Genomic DNA, 18068 nt, shown 5'->3' on the forward strand with positions numbered 1-18068 from the left:
CCCCCCCCCCCGCAAAAAAAAAGAAATGCCCACTGATTTCCTAAGAGAAGTGGTGGTGCACTATGAGATTTACATGGAGGAAACCTAGATTTCGTGTCTACTAACTAACCTTTTAGCCATGAAAGCTGCTTGCAGGGCATCTGTCTTATCTCCAGGTACTCAAAGCAGAGACTGCCTGAAAGCAAAATAAGGAGACAGGGGAAAAGAAGAATAGAGGAGGAGGGAGAAGAAAATCTAGAAGGAGGGAGGGGGAGGCATAAGGCAAGGGCGGGTTAGAGCTTGGGGAAGGGTCACCGTGATTGGCTTCAGGTGCCCCTCCTCTGTGTCCCCGTACCGTAGATCTGCCTCCTTTCTCCACTCATTCATTCTCTCTACCTTCTTCCCTTCTTGTCCACACCTCCTCTTTTCCTTCTTGCACATCCTTGAGCATCTGATACTGCGCTTGGTCCAGTGGCTACAACGAAGGGTGTAACTCCTTGCCCACAAGAGGAAATACTAACCAAGCAGATCCCTTTATTCTCTGGGTATTTAATCCATGCCTACTACGTGCCAGGTCCTCTTCTAGGTGCTGGGAATTGAGCTGTGAAAGGAGTCAGCCCCTGTTCTCAAAGAGCTCACATTCTACTGGGGGAGGTGTTAAGAGAATACACACATAATACACACGCAAACTGCGACGATGATGAATGTCACCTGGGAGGCGGGGTAGGCAGCTAACCTTAGATAAGGTGTTCAGGCCAGGCTTCTTTGCAGAGGGGACATTTGAGCTGAGAACTGAGTGACAAGGAGCCAGCCGTTGAAATACTTGGGGACAGGGTATTCCAGGCAGGAAAAGCAGCAAAGGGTCTGGGGGTGGGAGTGATCCAGGCAAGTTCAAGGAACAGAGGGCCATCGAGTAGTGAGGGGTGGGAGGTGAGGCTGGACAGGTGGGTGCGCACCTGGTAGTGTGGGTTGTAGCCTAAGGGGCAAAGGGAACCACTGCAAAGTTTAAGGCAGGGTGTGGTCTAATTTTCCATTTAAGCAATTGGCTGGTGGGGACTTCCCTGGCAGTCCAGTGGTTAAGACTCGGCACTTCCACTGCAGGTGGCACAGGGCTGATCCCTGGTCGGGGATCTGATCCCACACACCCTGCGGTGTGGCCAAAACAAAAAAGAAGAAAAACGAAAGAAATTGGCTGTTGTTTTGGTGATGAAGGGAGGCAGGGCTGGGAGCTGGAGCAGCAGGTGATGTGCTGTTCTCTCAGTGGGAGAATGGTGGTGGCTGGACCATGAGGTAGTGATGGAGATGGAGGGACGTGGGCTGGTGGGGAACAGAGTCAACAGGACTTGCCTGCGGGTTTAAGGGTCAGGGGCGGAGGGACCAAGGAAACAATGAGCATCTAGGGTGACTCCTGGGTTATTACATAGTTGTATAACTGGCATGTGCTTTGATGGAAAAATGGAGGAAGCTTTGAAGTGCATGTTATGGATGCGAAAGCGGAAAAAAACTCTTGTTTCCCTTTGCATTACTCGACTACTACCACACTCACAATCCTTCTGACCCCAGATGTGTGGGTGTTTTTCCCACACCAAGCAATTCTGCGATTCTCTCTGGACGCCAACTGAGTGTCCTACAATTTAACTCAATTCTGGCACTACCTACTTAGAGTGGGCACGGACCCCTCAGGTTAAGGGCTCAGCCCCACCGGACCGCCTGCCCACCGGACACCAATTGCAAGTCCTGGGTCGTCACCTGCGCTGCTGACCGACTGGCTATAAATTGGAGGTTTCCACGGCCCCCTCCTCAGGTTCAATGATTTGCTGGAGTGGCTCACAGAACTCAGGAAAACCGTTTACTTACCAGGTTACCAGTTGATTTGCAAAGGCTATAACTCAGGAACAGCCAGATGGGAGATTCATAGCGCAAGGTCTGTGGGAAGGGGCGAGGTTCCGCACCCCTCGCTGGGTGCACCACCCTCCCAGCACCTCCCCACGGTAACCAACCTGGAAGCTCTCCCAGCCCCTTCTGCTGGGGTTTTTATGGAAGCAACATTATGTAGGCATGATTGATCCAATTATTGGCCATACGTGGTTAACTCAACCTCTGACCCCCTTCTTTTTTTTCCCAGGAGGTAGGGGTGGAGCCCTCTAATCCCATGCTTGGTCCCTCTGGCAACCAGCCCCCCTCCTGTGGTTTTCTCTGGGGGCTTTCCAGATATCACCTCATTAGCATAAACTCAGGTGTGGTGGGGTGGGGTTTGTTATGAATAGCTCCTTTTACCTTCATTCTTGCTCTTATCACTTAGGAAATTCCAAAAGCTGTAGGAGCTCTGTGTCTGGAACAACTGTTGGAGACCAGTTATATATTTCTTATTATAAATCACAGTATCCTGAGGCGTGAGTCAGGGGAGGATTTGTGAAGTGACATTTGAGCTGATCCGAGACTAAGGACCGCAAGGACCCTTTGTCGATTACTATAGAATGATGAGTAAGAAGCAAGATATTCATGCTGGAAAAAAAAAGACTGGTGACAGCTGAAAATAGCTGCTTTCTGCCTGCTGGTCCAGAGTGAAGAAAAAATATAGTTAGAGACGTCCATCTAGGCTAGGACTTTTGAGGTCTGAAAAGTGATTTTCTGTAGCCGTCGGTGGGCACCAGCTCCACACTGGGGCCCCTGAGGGTGGTACTTGCTGTCCTGGACACTCTTCAGCCTCTTTTCCTCGGGGGGAGGTTGCCTGGGATGGAGGGCTGCCCTGGCATCGGCCTTTATGAAATTGAAAGCTGGAAATGTTATTATGGGTTAATTCAGAGATCCCTGTTCACCGAGATTCTCCCTCCATCTCCCTTGTCCTCCTTTTTAGGGGGCTGAGTTTTTACCTTTGGCTGGAGGAGAGAAGGAAGAATAGTACTGGGGTGCTGGAGGTTATAAACTAGAGGGCAAATAATGTCGTTATTCTATATGATTATTACCACAGCCTGAAAACATCTGCAAGTTTAATAGCCAAGGATTGTTGCAACGTTGGAGTTTGGGCTACAGGTGGGATTGTGTGTGTGTGTGTGTGTTCATCTCTTCACAGCATTCATAGCTTTTATTCACAGAAAGCCTAATCTGCTCCCCATTACAGGCAGCATTCCCTTTTAGGCAGAGTATGTTTTGGAAGGCTTCCTCGGAACAGATCTTGGAGAGGTGACATTTTGCTTGTGCGTCATCATAATTACCTTGCCGACTTGGACATCCGTCTCGCCAGCCAGCGAGCAGGTGAAGCTGGCCAGGTTGGAGGTGTCAGACATATATTCAGCAGCAGTGAGAGGCCAGAATGTGAAACAAGCAGTGCCATTTTGGGACATTTGTAACCAGTGGAGAGCAAAGAGCAGTTCTGAGTTTCAGCAGCAGGTGAGAGGCTGGCTTTGGAACAGAAACAATTTGACAAGGAGGATGAAATAGCTTAGGGAGATGGGCAAGTGAACATTGAAAGGCATTGGGGTGATTTTCTGTCTTTCCTCTGTGAGTACCTGGGCGATAGTAGGACAGGACTGTGAAACTCTGGGGGAGATGGCAAGGACGAAAGGACCCCCAGGCCACATTTGAGGTGTAGATGGAGCCTGGTAACATCTGCAGTTTTCTGTGAAAGTGACACTGCCCTTCCCCCTGATCTGTTGGTCGCACTCACTTTCCTCATTTCTCATCCTTTGAGGAACAGATGCATTTCATGTCCTCTCTGTGGTTTATTATGAAAACAATATATTTTCCCCATTCTTTAAATACAAAATTAGGCTGTTCTGTGATTTCGCCAAACTACACATCTCTTGCTCCCTGCCAGAGATTCATGGCTTAATCTAAAGGCCATATCCCTGAATCAGTTGACTGTGATGTATCTGCAAGAAAAATGCAGCCTTGCTTAGTTTTAGTAGCTTTAAAGAAAAAATGCATAAGTCAAAGAAAAATATTCCTTCTCATTTGTTCACTTAAATATGAAACAGGGATTTGGAAATTTCCCAAGGACAAAAATACATGCTTCAGGCCTATGTTACGCCACGGTACGTGATGGGGATGAGAGGGGAGGGAGAGAAGCTGGGGTGGCAGAGGGGCCCCCACAAATGGCAGGTCCCCCTGCTGGTTGGAGCTTGATGTCTGATGCATTCTTTTTACCAAAATATTGCTATGGTTTTCCCAGAGGGAAATTTACCAGAGAGTGACTGAATATTAAGTACTGCGGTCTGTACTCGGTTCTGTTTTCTAAAATCATGGTTGGCATTCTATTAACTTGTATCCAGGAAAGCCTACTTGCTATGAGCAGAGCACTTAGGGTTGCCTGGGACAACACCCTGAAAACCTCAGGGGTTCTTGCTGGGCCCTGGCTTTTTCTATTTTGTCTGCTCAATGGAAAACCAATCCAGCAGGACTGGTGCTTTCTGTCGAGATTCAGGAAACCTGATTCTGATCCCAGCTCTGGTTTTCTTGCTGATTTACCCTAGGGCTGTCCAGTGCTGAGAGCAGGGCCTGTGGCGGAGTACTCTCGCCTGTTCCCAAGGAAATTCATATAGATTTTAGGAGAAGGAATGTAGCATCCAGAAACCCCTTATATCTTGGAAGAATATGGAGCATTATATGATGAAGGAAATAAAATAAGAGCACCCGGGTGGAATATAAAACTCGCCTCTCCCTCTCAGAGATACATGCTAAATATGGGAGTGTTAAATTTCAAAGAGCTTAAAGAATATAAATAAACTATGTGGATCTACTTGTACTAACGACTCTGAAGAAATGATGATGGGCATGGGCTCTGGAACCTGAGCCAGCTCTGCCACTTAAGAGCTGTGTGTCCTTGGGCAAGTGACTTAACCTCTCTGTGTGTCAGTTTTTTCTTCTGTAAAATGGGGATCATCCTGGTTATTATGGCTAGCACACGGGTTAATCCATGCACAATGCCCAGTTTTTAGTAAATTCTTTCACCGTTAGCTGTTACTACTAGCTGCTATTTTCTGAACTTTGTTTCCTTTAGCCGTACAATAAGGCAGGTGGATTGCATCAGTGGTTCTCTGCCTGGCTGAACACTAGAGTCACCTGGGGAGCTTTTAAAATTCTGATGACTGCCTCTCTCTCCCTGCCTCCCTTGAAACAGAATCTTGAGGAGTGGGGCCTGGACATCTGCATTTGAAAAAAGCATCCTATGTGATTCTGGGGCCCAGTGAGGCTGAGACCTTTGAGCTTGAAAGCTGGCACAGTATCTTTCTATTTGGAGGGGTTACAGCATCCCTTCCCATACTCAGTGCACTCGTGCATGTGACTAAACTTCATCCTTTTTAAGAAATTGAGATGAGTCACATAACATAGAATTAACCATTTTAAGTGTGCAATTCAGCGGAATGTACACCCACCATGGTGTGCAACCACCACTTTTTTCTAGTTCCTAACCATTGTCGTCACCCCCAGAAGAAAACCTGGTACCCATGAAGCAGTCACTCCCCAGGCCTCCCTCTTCTCAGCACCTGGCAACCGCCAGTCTGCTTTCTGTCCCTATGGCTTTACCCACTCCAATGTTTCATATAATTGGAATCATAAATATGTGGCCTTTGGTGCCTGGCTTCTTTTACTCACATGATGTTTTCGAGGTTCATTCATGTAACAAGTGTCAGGACCTCATGGCTGAATAATAATCATTATGTGTCTGTAACACATTTTGTTTACCCGTTTACCCATTGACGGACACTTGAGTTGTATCCACCCTTTGACTATTGTGAATAATGCTGCCATGAACCTCTGTGTACAAGGATTTGAATACCTGTTTTCAATTCTCTGTGGTATAGATCTCGGAGTGGAATTGCAATGGTGGCTCTCTAATTAACTTTTTGAGGAACTGCCAAACTGTTCAGTGTGATTAAACTTGAATGTGTATCCTCTATATCCTCACAGATCTTCCTTGACCTGTCCCCACTGCCTGAAACAGAGCAACACCTTCGATCCTTTCCTGTGTGTGTCACTGCCTATCCCATTGCGACAGACGAGGTACGTGAGCATCATGCCCGTGAACTTGACTTCCATCCTTGGGAATCTTTTGGGCTTGCAGCTGCATTTTCTCCTTTGCTTCTCAGCCAAGCTTTGCAGCTTCAGTGATTGAATTCAGTGATTGAATGGGACAATTAACGTGAAAGGTTACAGAGTCCCTTCTTTAGCCGAGGAAGGAATTATAAACATGCTTTTGTTTATCAGCCCTGTTGCCAGGCTTATGTCTTTGGCCCATTCAGAAGCCAGCACCAGCCAGTTGGTACCACTCAATCAGACAGGGGCGAACTGGAGAAAATCTGTCACCCTCTGCTTTCCCCTGCTTTATTTCCAAATCCTTTTTCCTCTTAGTGAAGGTGTAGGAAAAGGTTTATTTAAGGAGCAAAGCAAAAGGAAAAGGGTTGTTGGGAGATATGAGGAAAAAAAAAAGAAAAGAGGAGGCAGCGTTAGGTAGGAGGTGTGGTCACTGCAAAAGCAAGAAGCACGTAGTGCAAGCGTCCCAGAAGCCCAGGGCTTGGCAGTGACTGTTAAGGCAATGGCCCGTGTCAGTCTCATGGAATTTTAGCGAACTATATGGGGCGCCTTCACTGTCATGGAAGGCGGCATTTCTTCCCTGGGTTCCTCACCTTTGTGAAAACCATTTCTCTTGCCCTCTGTCTGTTGACATCCTCCATCTTTAGGATGCAGTGAAGACATGACGGCTTTGTGAAGCCTTTCCCGGCAACTTAATCCCCCTTTCTGCTCTGAATTCCTGTGCTGCTGACTGTCTATGCCACAAATATAACACTGGCTTATCCTATCATCAGATGATGGCTACTGATAGATACGAGCTGTGATACCTGGCCTGATGCAGCATAGCACAGTGGTTAGGACCACTGACTCGGGTCAGACTGCCTGGGTTCAAGTCCCAGTTCGGCTAACTAGTTGTATGAATTAGATAATTACTGCAGTATAGAGCAGGGGAAACAGAAGCGGGAGGGGTGAGCCCTGGTGTGCTGCTGGGGGTAGTAGGAAGTAGGACCAGAGAGAGTCCAGAGAGCTTGGGGGGCAGAAGGGCTGGATCCAGTCACCCAGGGAGAACTTCAGGGGGAGAGGAGAGCCTCATCAACAGTGTTGAGTTGTCCTGGAAGAAGCTTGCCTGCTCTACCTCTCAGACTTTGAAGTTTCTTTTTGCTTAAGATTATCTATTTAACAAACAGAACCTGGAGACTATATAGATCTGTACAGATGGTCCCTGACTTACGATGCTTTGGTATTACAGTATTTTGACTTTACAACGGTACGAAAGTGATGCGCGTTCAGTAGAGACGGTGCTTCACAGTTTGAATTTTGATCTTTTCCCAGATGAGCGGTATGAGGTGTGGTCCTCTCTTGTGAGGCTGGGCAGGGGAGCACCACAGCTCCCAGTCCAGCCTGGTGATCACGAGGGTAAACAACCGATACACCTAAAATCACTGTTTTTCACTTTCCATATAGTACTCAATAAGTTACATGAGCGATTCAACGCCTTATTAGCACGGAAGCTTTGTGTTAGATGATCTGGCCCAACTGTAGGCTAATGTAAGTGTTCTGAGCACGTTCAAGGTAGGCGGGGCTAAGCTGTGCTGTTCGGTAGTTTAGTTTTATTAAATGTATTTTCGATTTAAGATGTTTTCAATTTACAGTGAATGGGTTTGTCGGGATGTAATCCCATCATAAGTTGAGGAAGGTCTGTATTGTGATTCTTAATCAAATATCTTTTATTTTTAACTTGCTGGAAAAGTACACTCAGCGGAGACCCTTGGAGATTTGGCTCTCCACTGCCACCTGGTGACAGCATACCTAAAGGGCAAAGACCCGACCAGGAAGCAGAGATTTGCCTAAGTGCTGAACTTGATCCATTATCAGTGATGGTGGCAACAATCCATGTCAGTCCTTTAAGGATGTGGCCTCCTTCCTATTTTCCAGATTCTTGAGCGTCACCTTGGTCTTCCCCTCTAAGAGCCAGCGGTTCCTGCGGGTTGGCCTGGCCGTGCCAATCCTCAGCACGGTGGCAGCCCTGAGGAAGATGGTTGCAGAGGAAGGTGGCATCCCTGTGGATGAGGTGTGATGGGGCCTGGTGATGGGATTGATGGATGCTAGCTGGGCCGGCTGTCTAGAGTGTTTAGGTTAATTTCTGGCTCGCGGTGATTCCTGAGTGACTCCTGAGTTTCTGTTTGATTAATAGTCCCTGGTGTCTGTGCTGACGCGGCCTTGACCTCTCCCTGCATTTTCACAAAATAACCAGAAAAGGATACCACCTTTGTCTTCCAAGAAGGTGATGATGATTACAATCAATCATCATCATTTCAACAATAGCTGACTCTCAGTAGGGCTTACTAAGTGCTGAGTACCATTCTATGAACTTTATAGCTCATTTACTCCTCACCACCATCCTGTGAGGTAGATATTACAATCATCCTCATTTTAGCAGCAAGCACCGAGAAGTTGAGTGACTTGCCCAAGGTCACACAGCTGGTAAGTGGCTGGGCCAGGATTTGAAATCAAACGCAGATGGTTTGATTTCACAACCACTATTCTATACTTTCACTCCCAAGAATATAAGCCAGGAGACTGAAGGGACAATAAATGAAATATAAGGAACTACTGAAGGAACTTGTGGTGTGTATATGAGAGAGGCAATTTGGAAGAGAGTGGGATGGACGTGCTCCAATTTTTTTTTTTTTTTTTTTTTTTTAGTGTCTCGGTAAAGAGTTTGGATTCACTTGACTTTGGAGGGCAGACTCCGAACAGGGCCCCCCATGAAAGGACAGGGTAGAAGTGATGGTGGTGAAAAGTAATGCAGTATGATGAGGAGGGCTCGCAGTGGGGTTCTAATTGTGATTCAGTCCCTCCTGGTTTTCTGACCTTGGACAAAGTAATTGGTCCTCTGTTTCTTTAACTGTAAAATGGAAATTTTACACTTCTCTGGTGACCTCGTGGGATTGTTTTCTAATTAAAGAGTATTTTTAACCTTTTTGTTAAGGAATAACATAGGTACAAGAAAGTGTCCATGTCTTAGGGTTATAACTTGAATTTTTGCATGCATGTACATATGTGTAACCACCATGATTATTGAGGCTCCATCACCCCAGTGGACTCCTTCCTGCCCCCACCCAGTCAATCCCTCTGACCTCTCTCACCATTTTAATGAGGATCTCAACTGGGGAAAAAAAATGTGTGTATCTTGCTTTGTAAACCCAAAGTGCTATATGGGAATCTATAGTGAGGGAGAGAGTATAGGACAGTGGGTGAGAGAGAGTCTTGGGGGAAAAAATAGCAGTAATAAAAGATCAAAAGGGGAGAAGTCTAAGAGAGGTAGAGTTTGAAACTTTAAGAGAGTAAAAGGACTGTCAGGAATTTAAAAGGCATGATGGGGACTTCCCTGGTGGTGCAGTGGTTAAGAATCCGCCTGCCAATTCAGGGGACATGGGTTTGAGCCCTGGTCCAGGAAGATCCCACGTGCCACGGAGCAGCTAAGCCCGGGTCCCACAACTACTGAGCCTGTGCTTCAAAACCCCCGAGCCACAACTGCTGAGCCTGCGTGCCACAACTACTGAAGCCCGTGTGCCTAGAGCCCATGCTCTGCAATAAGAGAATCCACCACAGTGAGAAGCCCGCGCACCACAACAAAGAGTAGACCTTGCTCACCGCAACTAGGGAAAGCCCACGCACAGCAACGAAGACCCAACACAGCCAAAAATAAATTAAAAAAAAAAAAAAAAAAAAGACTTATAGGGGACTTCCCTGGTGGCACAGCGGTTAAGAATCTGCCTGCCAGTTCAGGGGACACGGGTTCAATCCCTGGTCTGGGAAGATCCCACATGCCGCAGAGCCACTAAGCCTGTGCGCCACAACTACTGAGCGTGCGCTCTAGAGCCTGTGAGCCACAACTGCTGAGCCCACGTGCCACAACTACTGAAGCCCACGCACCTAGAGCCCGTGCTCCGCAACAAGAGAAGCCACCGCAATGAGAAGCCCGCGCACCGCAACTAGAGAAAGCCCGCGCGCAGCAATGAAGACCCAACGCAGCCAAAAATAAATAAATAAATATTTTTTTAAAAAGACATAAATAAATGAATAAATAAAAAAAAGGCATGATGTGTTTGTTAAGTTCCCTTTGAGAAACTAGAGGGAAAGTGATCCTCCTCATTCCAGGTGATCTTGGTTGAACTGCATCCCAGTGGACTCCAGCGGTCTTTCTTTGATGAAGAGGACTTGAATAGTATTGCAGAGGGAGATAATGTGTATGCCTTCCAAGCCCCTCCATCACCTGGCCAGGAGATGCTCTCAGGTACACGAGTGCTTTGCATAATGTTATTTGGATATTATGAGTTATAGGTTTGAGAGGATACTCATTGTGTGCTAAGGCAAAAGACACTTAATTTTAGTACTTGGAAATATCAGGCTTATCTTCTCCGATATTTGTTGTACAGATGGTTGATTATAAAAGCTAATCAACTAAGACAGGGGTTCTTGAAACCTTACTATCAGAGTCACCTGGAGGTCTTGTTTAAACAGATTTCTGAGCCCTGCCCACAGTGTTTTTGACTCCGTAGGCCAGGGCTGGGGCCTGAGAAATTACATGTCTAGCAAGTTCCCAGGTGATGCTGACGCTGCTGGTCCTGGGACCACATTCTGAGAACCACTGTTCAGAATAGGTGCTGGGGTAATCTTTGTCTTCAGGACTCTTATGGTTCAAGGTCAGTGCTTGAAGTAAAACTGTTACAAACTGGAGCATAGATGGCCAAAGAGATTCTTAAATGACTTTTTGTTAACAGTCCCACTTCCCTATGTTAACTTTTCCTTAACTTTGGATAGGCAAAGATGGTCAGTTTCTGACAGCCTTTCACTGTAGGTCAGTATCCATTTTGGTCCAATTAGCCAGTCAGTAAGGCTCATATTTAGAGGACCTTGTGCCAGTGTTACACACATACCCCAGATGAATCCTATGCCCTGGACCATATCCTCGGCCAGCCTAGGTGGCAGGCAGGCTGTGGGAACCAAGTGTCTGCAGTTGCTCTGAGTCAACAGAGAGATTTGGTGTATTTTTCAGATTGGCTTTGAAAAGTATTAATTAAAATCCCTGCCTATACTTTAAAATTGGCTGACCACAACAGCAAATTCACTACCATGTATATCATCTTATGACAGGTGCCTGATGGAACAAGTGCCATGAACCTTAATATCACTTCCCCTGAAGCCCTCCAGTGTCTCCCAAGGGTGGTTAATGGATGACCAAAGAGAAGAGGGGCTAGAAGCCAGGGTTCTGACCCAATGCAGCAGCTCCTTTAAGAACACAAATGTAATTCTCGCCCTTCAGCTTGTCCATCTGGTCTACCCATTTCTCCACGCTTGGCAGTCTGCGAGGGTCAGCGATTATCCCTGCCCGTCCACAGTGAGACCACAGTGCTAATCCTCTTCTGTAATTTGATGGGCTCAGGCCAGCAGGCCATCAGGTATGTTTAACTTCATCCTTCTTTTACATGATGTCTGGGTTGTGTCAACATGTACTTGGAATTGGCCCTAGAATAATTCTAGTTTGAAAAAAATTAAATATCCATTCTCAAAGTTGATCAACAAGGAGTAGGGAGTAAGGTACTTCGTGATCAAGAGGATCAGAAATAACTGCCTTAAGCAGATGGCTAACATTGTTTCCCTATTGGTTTTAGGAACAATGATTTTTGCTCTCACCATTATTTTATACTGTGTTGTAAGGCCTAGGCAGTGCAGTAAGACAAAGGAAAAAGAAACTGGCTATTGGAAAAAGGAGGTAAAATGACCACTATTTGCAAATTATATTATTTTCTATCCAGAAAACCAAGAACTTGAAAGTAATTAGAACTAATGAAAGAGTTCAGGAAAGTGACTGGTTGCATAACAAATATACAAAACCAGATAGTGTTCTTACAGAATGCAAATAAAATGTTTAAAAGATATTACTCCAATGAAAAAATTTTAGATGGATAAAATGTTTGTAAAATTTATCTGGAAGAACAAACTCGTAAGAGTAGCCAGAAAATATTGGGGGCAGGAGAAAGAAGGAAGAGGGATTTTTCTAGTAAAACAGAATAAATTTTTAATTATTAAAATATTGTGATATAGGCGGAAGAGTATACACTTAAATCAATGACACAGAACAGGTCAAGTGCACTTCAGTATTTGTTATATGATAAAAATGGTGTATTTCATATTAGTCAGGAGTGAATGAATTATTTAATACTAAGCCTGGGCTGACTGATATTTTGCTTTCTTTTTATTTTAAATAATCAATTTTTTTACTCCCGCCATAAATTCTCATGTATATATTGATTGGAGAGGTAATTACAGAAAAGGAAACCATAAAATAACTTGAAGGTAATATAGGGGAATATTTATATCTTTGAGTTGGGGGCTATTTTAACACCTAAGGCAGGAGGCTATCAAGGAAAAGTCTAATGTTTTAAATACATTTAGAATGCTAAGCTAAAAGCAAATTTGAAAGGCAGAGCACAAACGAAGAAAAATATTTACATCATGTGACAGCTGAAGGATGCATATCCGCCATATAAAACCTAGCTCTCAGATTAGGGACAGAAATAGTATTCTTTTAGTAAAATGAGCCACAGAGATGAACATTAATTCACCGAAGAAATACAGGCATAGGTTAAAATATTCAGCTTCATTAGTAGTAGAAGAAATTCTGATGGCAATAGCAAGATGCTCTACTTAACCTTTCAGACTATTAAAAAACTTAAAAAAATTGATAATACTCATTCTGGGCAAGTGTCAAGAGAATGGGGCACACGCTTCACGGGTAAACTGGTGTGGCTTTTCTAGAGGGCAGGTTGGAAATAAATAGCTTTGGTCTTATTTCTACTTCTGGGACTTTATCCCAAAGAAACAATTAGTCATGTGCACCCAAAGGCATAGGCAAAAGAACGTGTATAGTTCCTGCCATGAGCAAGCATTGCTTAAATAAAAAATTGGAAACAACCCAAATGCCTAGTAATAGAGGATAAGGTAAATAAACCCATCTGTCTATTCAACAATTGACGCCCAGTGCCCTTGCCCATCCAGTGCACCAGCTCGTATTTGTGTTGTACTTTCGCAAAATTAATCCAACAGTAGCACATTCTTACCCCATTGGATCTTCACGCAGCCTTGCAGGTGGGGCCAGAGAGCAGTCAAAGGTCAGTGATTTGTCCAGAGGTACCCAGGGCAGAGCTGGAATTGACAGCAGGCGGTCTAGGCACCACAAGCTCACTGCTGCGTGCTCATCGGATCGGGATATGGAAAAAATTCCCAGTTGCGAGAATATTCCTGATACACAAAGCCATCGATGTGTCCACTGGGCTTATCTCTGCCTGGCTTTCCTCTGGGTCCTGTGTTCTCTTAGTTTGCTCTTCCTCTGGGGAAGAGGGTTTCCCAGCCACCTCTTTACACTGCCATGTCTCCATTCATAACGAGGGTCTCAGATGGGTATTTTGTATTGTGTTTTGTGCTCAACTCTTATCCAGTTGAGAGAAGCCAAAGAGTAGAGCCAATGCTCTTGACTGTTGGGTATTGTTGGTTTTTCTTTTGCCGAAATAACCTCATTTCCTTGGATTTCCAGGTTTGGGCCACCTTTTCTGGTTAGGGAAGACAGAGCCATCTCATGGGTCCAGCTCCATCAGTGCATTCTCAGCAAGGTCCGCTATCTCATGAAGAGCGAGGCTTCCATACAGGTCAGTGTGTCAGTGTGTGTGTGTGTGTGTGTGTGTGTGTGTGTGTGTGTGTGTGTGTGTGTTGGGGGGGGGGGGGGATGTGTGTGTGTGTGTGTGTGTGTGTGTTGTCGGGGGGTGGGGTGTGGAGAGAGGGATGTAGGAATCTAGTGGTAGCTCAGGAGAGACAAGCATTTGCTGTCAATGACAGTGTTCACACTGTCGTATCAAACAACTTTGATTTATATGCAAGAAAATAACCGTTGTATGGTCCGTGCTGTTTCTCTCTTTGTGGCATTACAAAATACCTTTCATGGACGGAGCTTTTGCTCGTTAAATCTTTCAAAACATCATTGGAAGAAAGAGTGGGATTTACATCACTCATCTCAGTTTTGTATATTTATGGCTTCCCATAGTTCTTCTTGGAGGGGAGCTTATTGTAATAAACTGTAACTTACACATTTGGATCAAAAATTTCAAGGGACTTGAGGTATAACTTCTGTGGAAAATTAAAATCGATGTTTATGTCCAAATATGAAAACCTAGGTATTAAAACAGTTTTGTCCAGTTTTCGATAAACAGGTTAAAAACTCAAGGGGCAACACCTTTTTGCCTTGCTCATTTATTTATTCTCAGACTGGTAGTTTCCAAATAAAAACAACAAATTCTAAAACCATTCCTTTCAGCCCCGATAGTATCAGAACCTGTTCTGATGGCTGCTTGGCGTAGAAGACTTTAACATGTTTAGGGACATGTCGGTAGCCTCAGAATTTTGTTTTCCCCCAACTACTCTCTAAGTAAGAACTTTTCATCTGGGGGATGTACCAACCATTTCAGAGGGATTTCTGCATAGTTCTTCATAATTCATGTGTCTTCCTGCTTAGGGAAAACTGTGATTCGGGATTTACACGAAATACCAGTCTGTTTAAGACCTTTTCTACATTTGCACCAAATCTTTATCTCCAAAGGATTTTTGCTTCACAGACTGCCCAGGAGATCTGCCGTGGTGCCCAAATTAGAAACTCGAACTTCTCCCCAAGTAGGTCAGAATATCTAGTAATAGCTTTAGCTTTCCCCAAACCCTGTGCTCCTGGCTGTTGAGAGTGGATGAAACGGCTTACATGCAAACGTTGAACTCAGCTGTTATTCCCCCGCTGGTCTCCCGTGTGCTTTTGCCTCTGCATCTCTCCGGTCATTTCAAATTTAGAGACCGATGAAGCAGTCAGTGGGGCCTGCAAAATTCTAATACAGGCAACCTCCAACTCAGCTATGGACGCTTGTCCATAGATACATTGACAAATGTGTGGATGCCCGTGGTTTAATGTAAGAATAATGCGTTCTAAGTGGTTGTGAGGCTCCCAGGCTAGCTCACCCATCTAACCCGTAGGCTCTTATACTTTGGTTTTTGTTGTTGTTGTTGTTTTGGCCGCTCTGCGTGGCTTGCGGCATCTTAGGATCAAACCCTGGCCCCAGCAGTGAAAGCGCCGAGGCCTAACCACCTTACCACCAGGGAATTCCCAAGGCTTTTATATTTTGAAGAGTTTGAAAAGAATTTGAAAAGAATTGGTAATAATTTGGAAAGAATCCTGTCAGCCTTCTCAACATTGAACCAAAGAGATTAAAAGCAGTGAACATATATTGAAGGTTCCAAAGTGAATTTCCCTAGCCAAGAATGAAGGACAGGAAAATGTCTCTTACAAAAAAGACCAATTTGCTGGATGGGATTAATTTGCATAAATTATGAAGAAAAGAGATTGATCATTGCCTAGGAATTTTTCTGGTTCCTTTGTAAATTTTCTTTGTGGGCAGGCAGGGCAAGCTGCTTCTATGCAGTGTAGGTGCCTTATTATGTTGCCATGCAAACGGCAAGGCTCCATTAGGGGTGCCAGGAAAAAGAGCTTTCCCCCCCCAGATTTAACTAACTTCTCCTTGGGAAGTACACCCTCGCATGGCCAGCCCTGAATCCAAGCCCCTGAAGTCAGCTTGCTTCCAGCCATCAGTTTTGTGTTTGTTGAAGCGGCAGGTCAGCTAGAGTGTAGGTATAGTCCAGTGAGGCGTCCACACTCCCCAAATGTCACACTTATTGCCCCTCCCCCTCATCAGCTGCCACAGCCCAGGAGTCGGCTCACAGCCCCCTGACTATGTTTTGGGTCACACGGTCTTTTGCCCTGTCCCTGTTTCTTTGAATTATAATGTTTTCCTTCTCTTCTCCTGCCTGAATTCAACCTACATTTCATCAGTGGTTTTTTGTTGTTGTTGTTTGTTTGTTTGTTTGTTTTTTGCGGTACGCGGGCCTCTCACTGTTGTGGCCTCTCCCGTTGCGGAGCACAGGCTCCGGACGCGCAGGCTCAGCGGCCATGGCTCACGGGCCCAGCCGCTCCGCGGCATGTGGGATCTTCCCGGACCGGGGCACGAACCTGTGTCCCCTGCTTCGGCAGGCGGACTCTCAACCACTGCGCCACCAGGGGAGCCCTCGTCAGTGTTTTTTAAGTAGAGATTTCTGCCACTTATCTTTGCCAGACTTTGTAAGAACACTTCATTTTTTTCTAGTCGTGGCCAAGGTCATCAGTGACAATTTTAAGAACTGTATTTCCATTGCTTGAAGAGACCATTGATTTTTTTTTTTTAGACATTGTGGTAAAATGTATGTAATGTGTATTGTAGCCGTTCACAAATGTACATTAATTATATTCACCATGCTGCATAACCATCACCACTATACTCCCCAGATTTTTCACCATACCCACAAAAATTATACCCATTAAATAACAACTCCCCGTTGCCCCAACCCCTAGCCTGTGAGAACCTCCATTCTACTTTCTGTCTCTATGAATTTGGCTACTCTAGGGACCTCATATAAACAGAATCATACAATATTTGCCCTCCTGTGTCTGGCTTATTTCACTAAGCAAAAGATTTTCAGGGTCCATCCACGTTGTATCATGCATCTGAATTTTCTTCCTTTTGAAGGTTGAGTAATATTCCATTGTGCATATATACCACATTTTGTTTATCCATCCATCTGTTGATGGATACTTGGGTTGCTTCCACCTGTTGACTATTGTGAATAAGGCTGTTTAAGGCTCACTTCAATTTCAGAAAAGTTAAAATACGAAAAAAATGTCCATCTTAGAATAACAACATAGGTGGTATTTCTTTTACGCAGCTTATTTCGACATGTATAAATACTTATTTAGCATCTGAGACGTAAAATGCACACTAACTTGCTTTTAGATAATTGCCTCATTTTGGTAATCTGGTGACGATAATAATCATCTTAATAAAGTAAATTAGCTGTTAATAATTAATGAACAGAATTGGTTTAATTCCCCATTAACTGTGCCAACATTTGCTCCATTTAAACCTGTGTTATTTTAAATCACTGTGTTCACTGTTTTGGAGAATTTAATGTGTTACACGGTATTAGATCACTATGTTAAAAGGTATAGGGTGTATCTTCTAAAAAAACTGAAGTCTTTATATCTCTGGATTTGGAATAATTATTAAGGGCATATTCAAAATAAACTATAAGCAAAAGGTTACATTTTTTGAGTGACTTCTTTGCACTTAACCGTCTGATTCACACCAACATGTGGGATGACCTGCTTCCTGTTCTTGGCCTGGCAGAACCTGGGGTCACTGTTCTCCATCCGGGTTGTGGGGCTGTCCCTGGCCTGCAGCTACTTGTCCCCAAAGGACAGCCAGCCCCTCTATCACTGGACAGTTGACAGGTAAGGGGATGTTCCAGACGTGGTAAGAGAATGCATACGTTCCTACCTGACTAGACTCCTTCAAGGCTGTGTATCAATGAGACTGATGACAATCTTAGCTGCCTTTGGTCTTCAGCACCAGCGCCTGGGTTAGGTCCTTATACACATTCTGTGCTTTCAACCCTCTTGTCTAGAGCGGGACTGACGGCCACTTCAGAGATGGGGAGACACTGAGGTTCCCAATGATTAGTGAATTTACGCACATTCACGCGGCTGGTTAAGGACTGTGTACTTCCGTGAGCTCAAAACCTGTTTTTGAATCATCTTGGTGACAGTTAGGGACGCATGTGACATCTCCACTTTTTTCTTGCAGTACATTCAAAACCTTCTTTTAGGTGCAGATCCTCCTATCTGTCACTCGTATATATGCGTCTTGGTTGTTGTTTTTTTTTTTTTTGGCCACGCCGCGTGGCTTGCAGGATCTTAGTTCCCTGACCAGGGATCGAACCCATGCCCCATGCAGTGGAAGCATGGAGCCCTAACCACTGGACAGCCAGGGAAGTCCCCATATGTGTCTTGTTGATTTCACATCTTCCACTCTCTCCTTATCCTGTCTCTTCCGCATTAAGGCCAGACAACCTCTTCTGAAAGGGGCTGAGCCCAAGCAGCTGGAAAGAGT

General features: G+C 44.9%; 1 protein-coding gene across 2 annotated transcripts in view; it reads left to right on the forward strand.

The window, feature by feature from the left end:
- Positions 1–18068, forward strand: part of USP43 (ubiquitin specific peptidase 43) — a 61046-nt gene that overhangs the window by 21283 nt on the left and 21695 nt on the right. For both annotated transcript variants that reach the window (XM_007457837.1, XM_007457838.1), the window contains exons 4-9: positions 5890–5982; positions 7927–8062; positions 10156–10291; positions 11321–11456; positions 13592–13703; positions 17307–17410. In XM_007457837.1, the coding sequence (XP_007457899.1) occupies positions 5890–5982; positions 7927–8062; positions 10156–10291; positions 11321–11456; positions 13592–13703; positions 17307–17410 (717 nt within the window). The remainder of the gene's footprint in view (positions 1–5889; positions 5983–7926; positions 8063–10155; positions 10292–11320; positions 11457–13591; positions 13704–17306; positions 17411–18068) is intronic.

Source organism: Lipotes vexillifer, unplaced genomic scaffold (assembly GCF_000442215.2).
Source record: "Lipotes vexillifer unplaced genomic scaffold, Lipotes_vexillifer_v1.1 scaffold611, whole genome shotgun sequence".
NCBI lineage: Eukaryota > Metazoa > Chordata > Mammalia > Artiodactyla > Lipotidae > Lipotes > Lipotes vexillifer.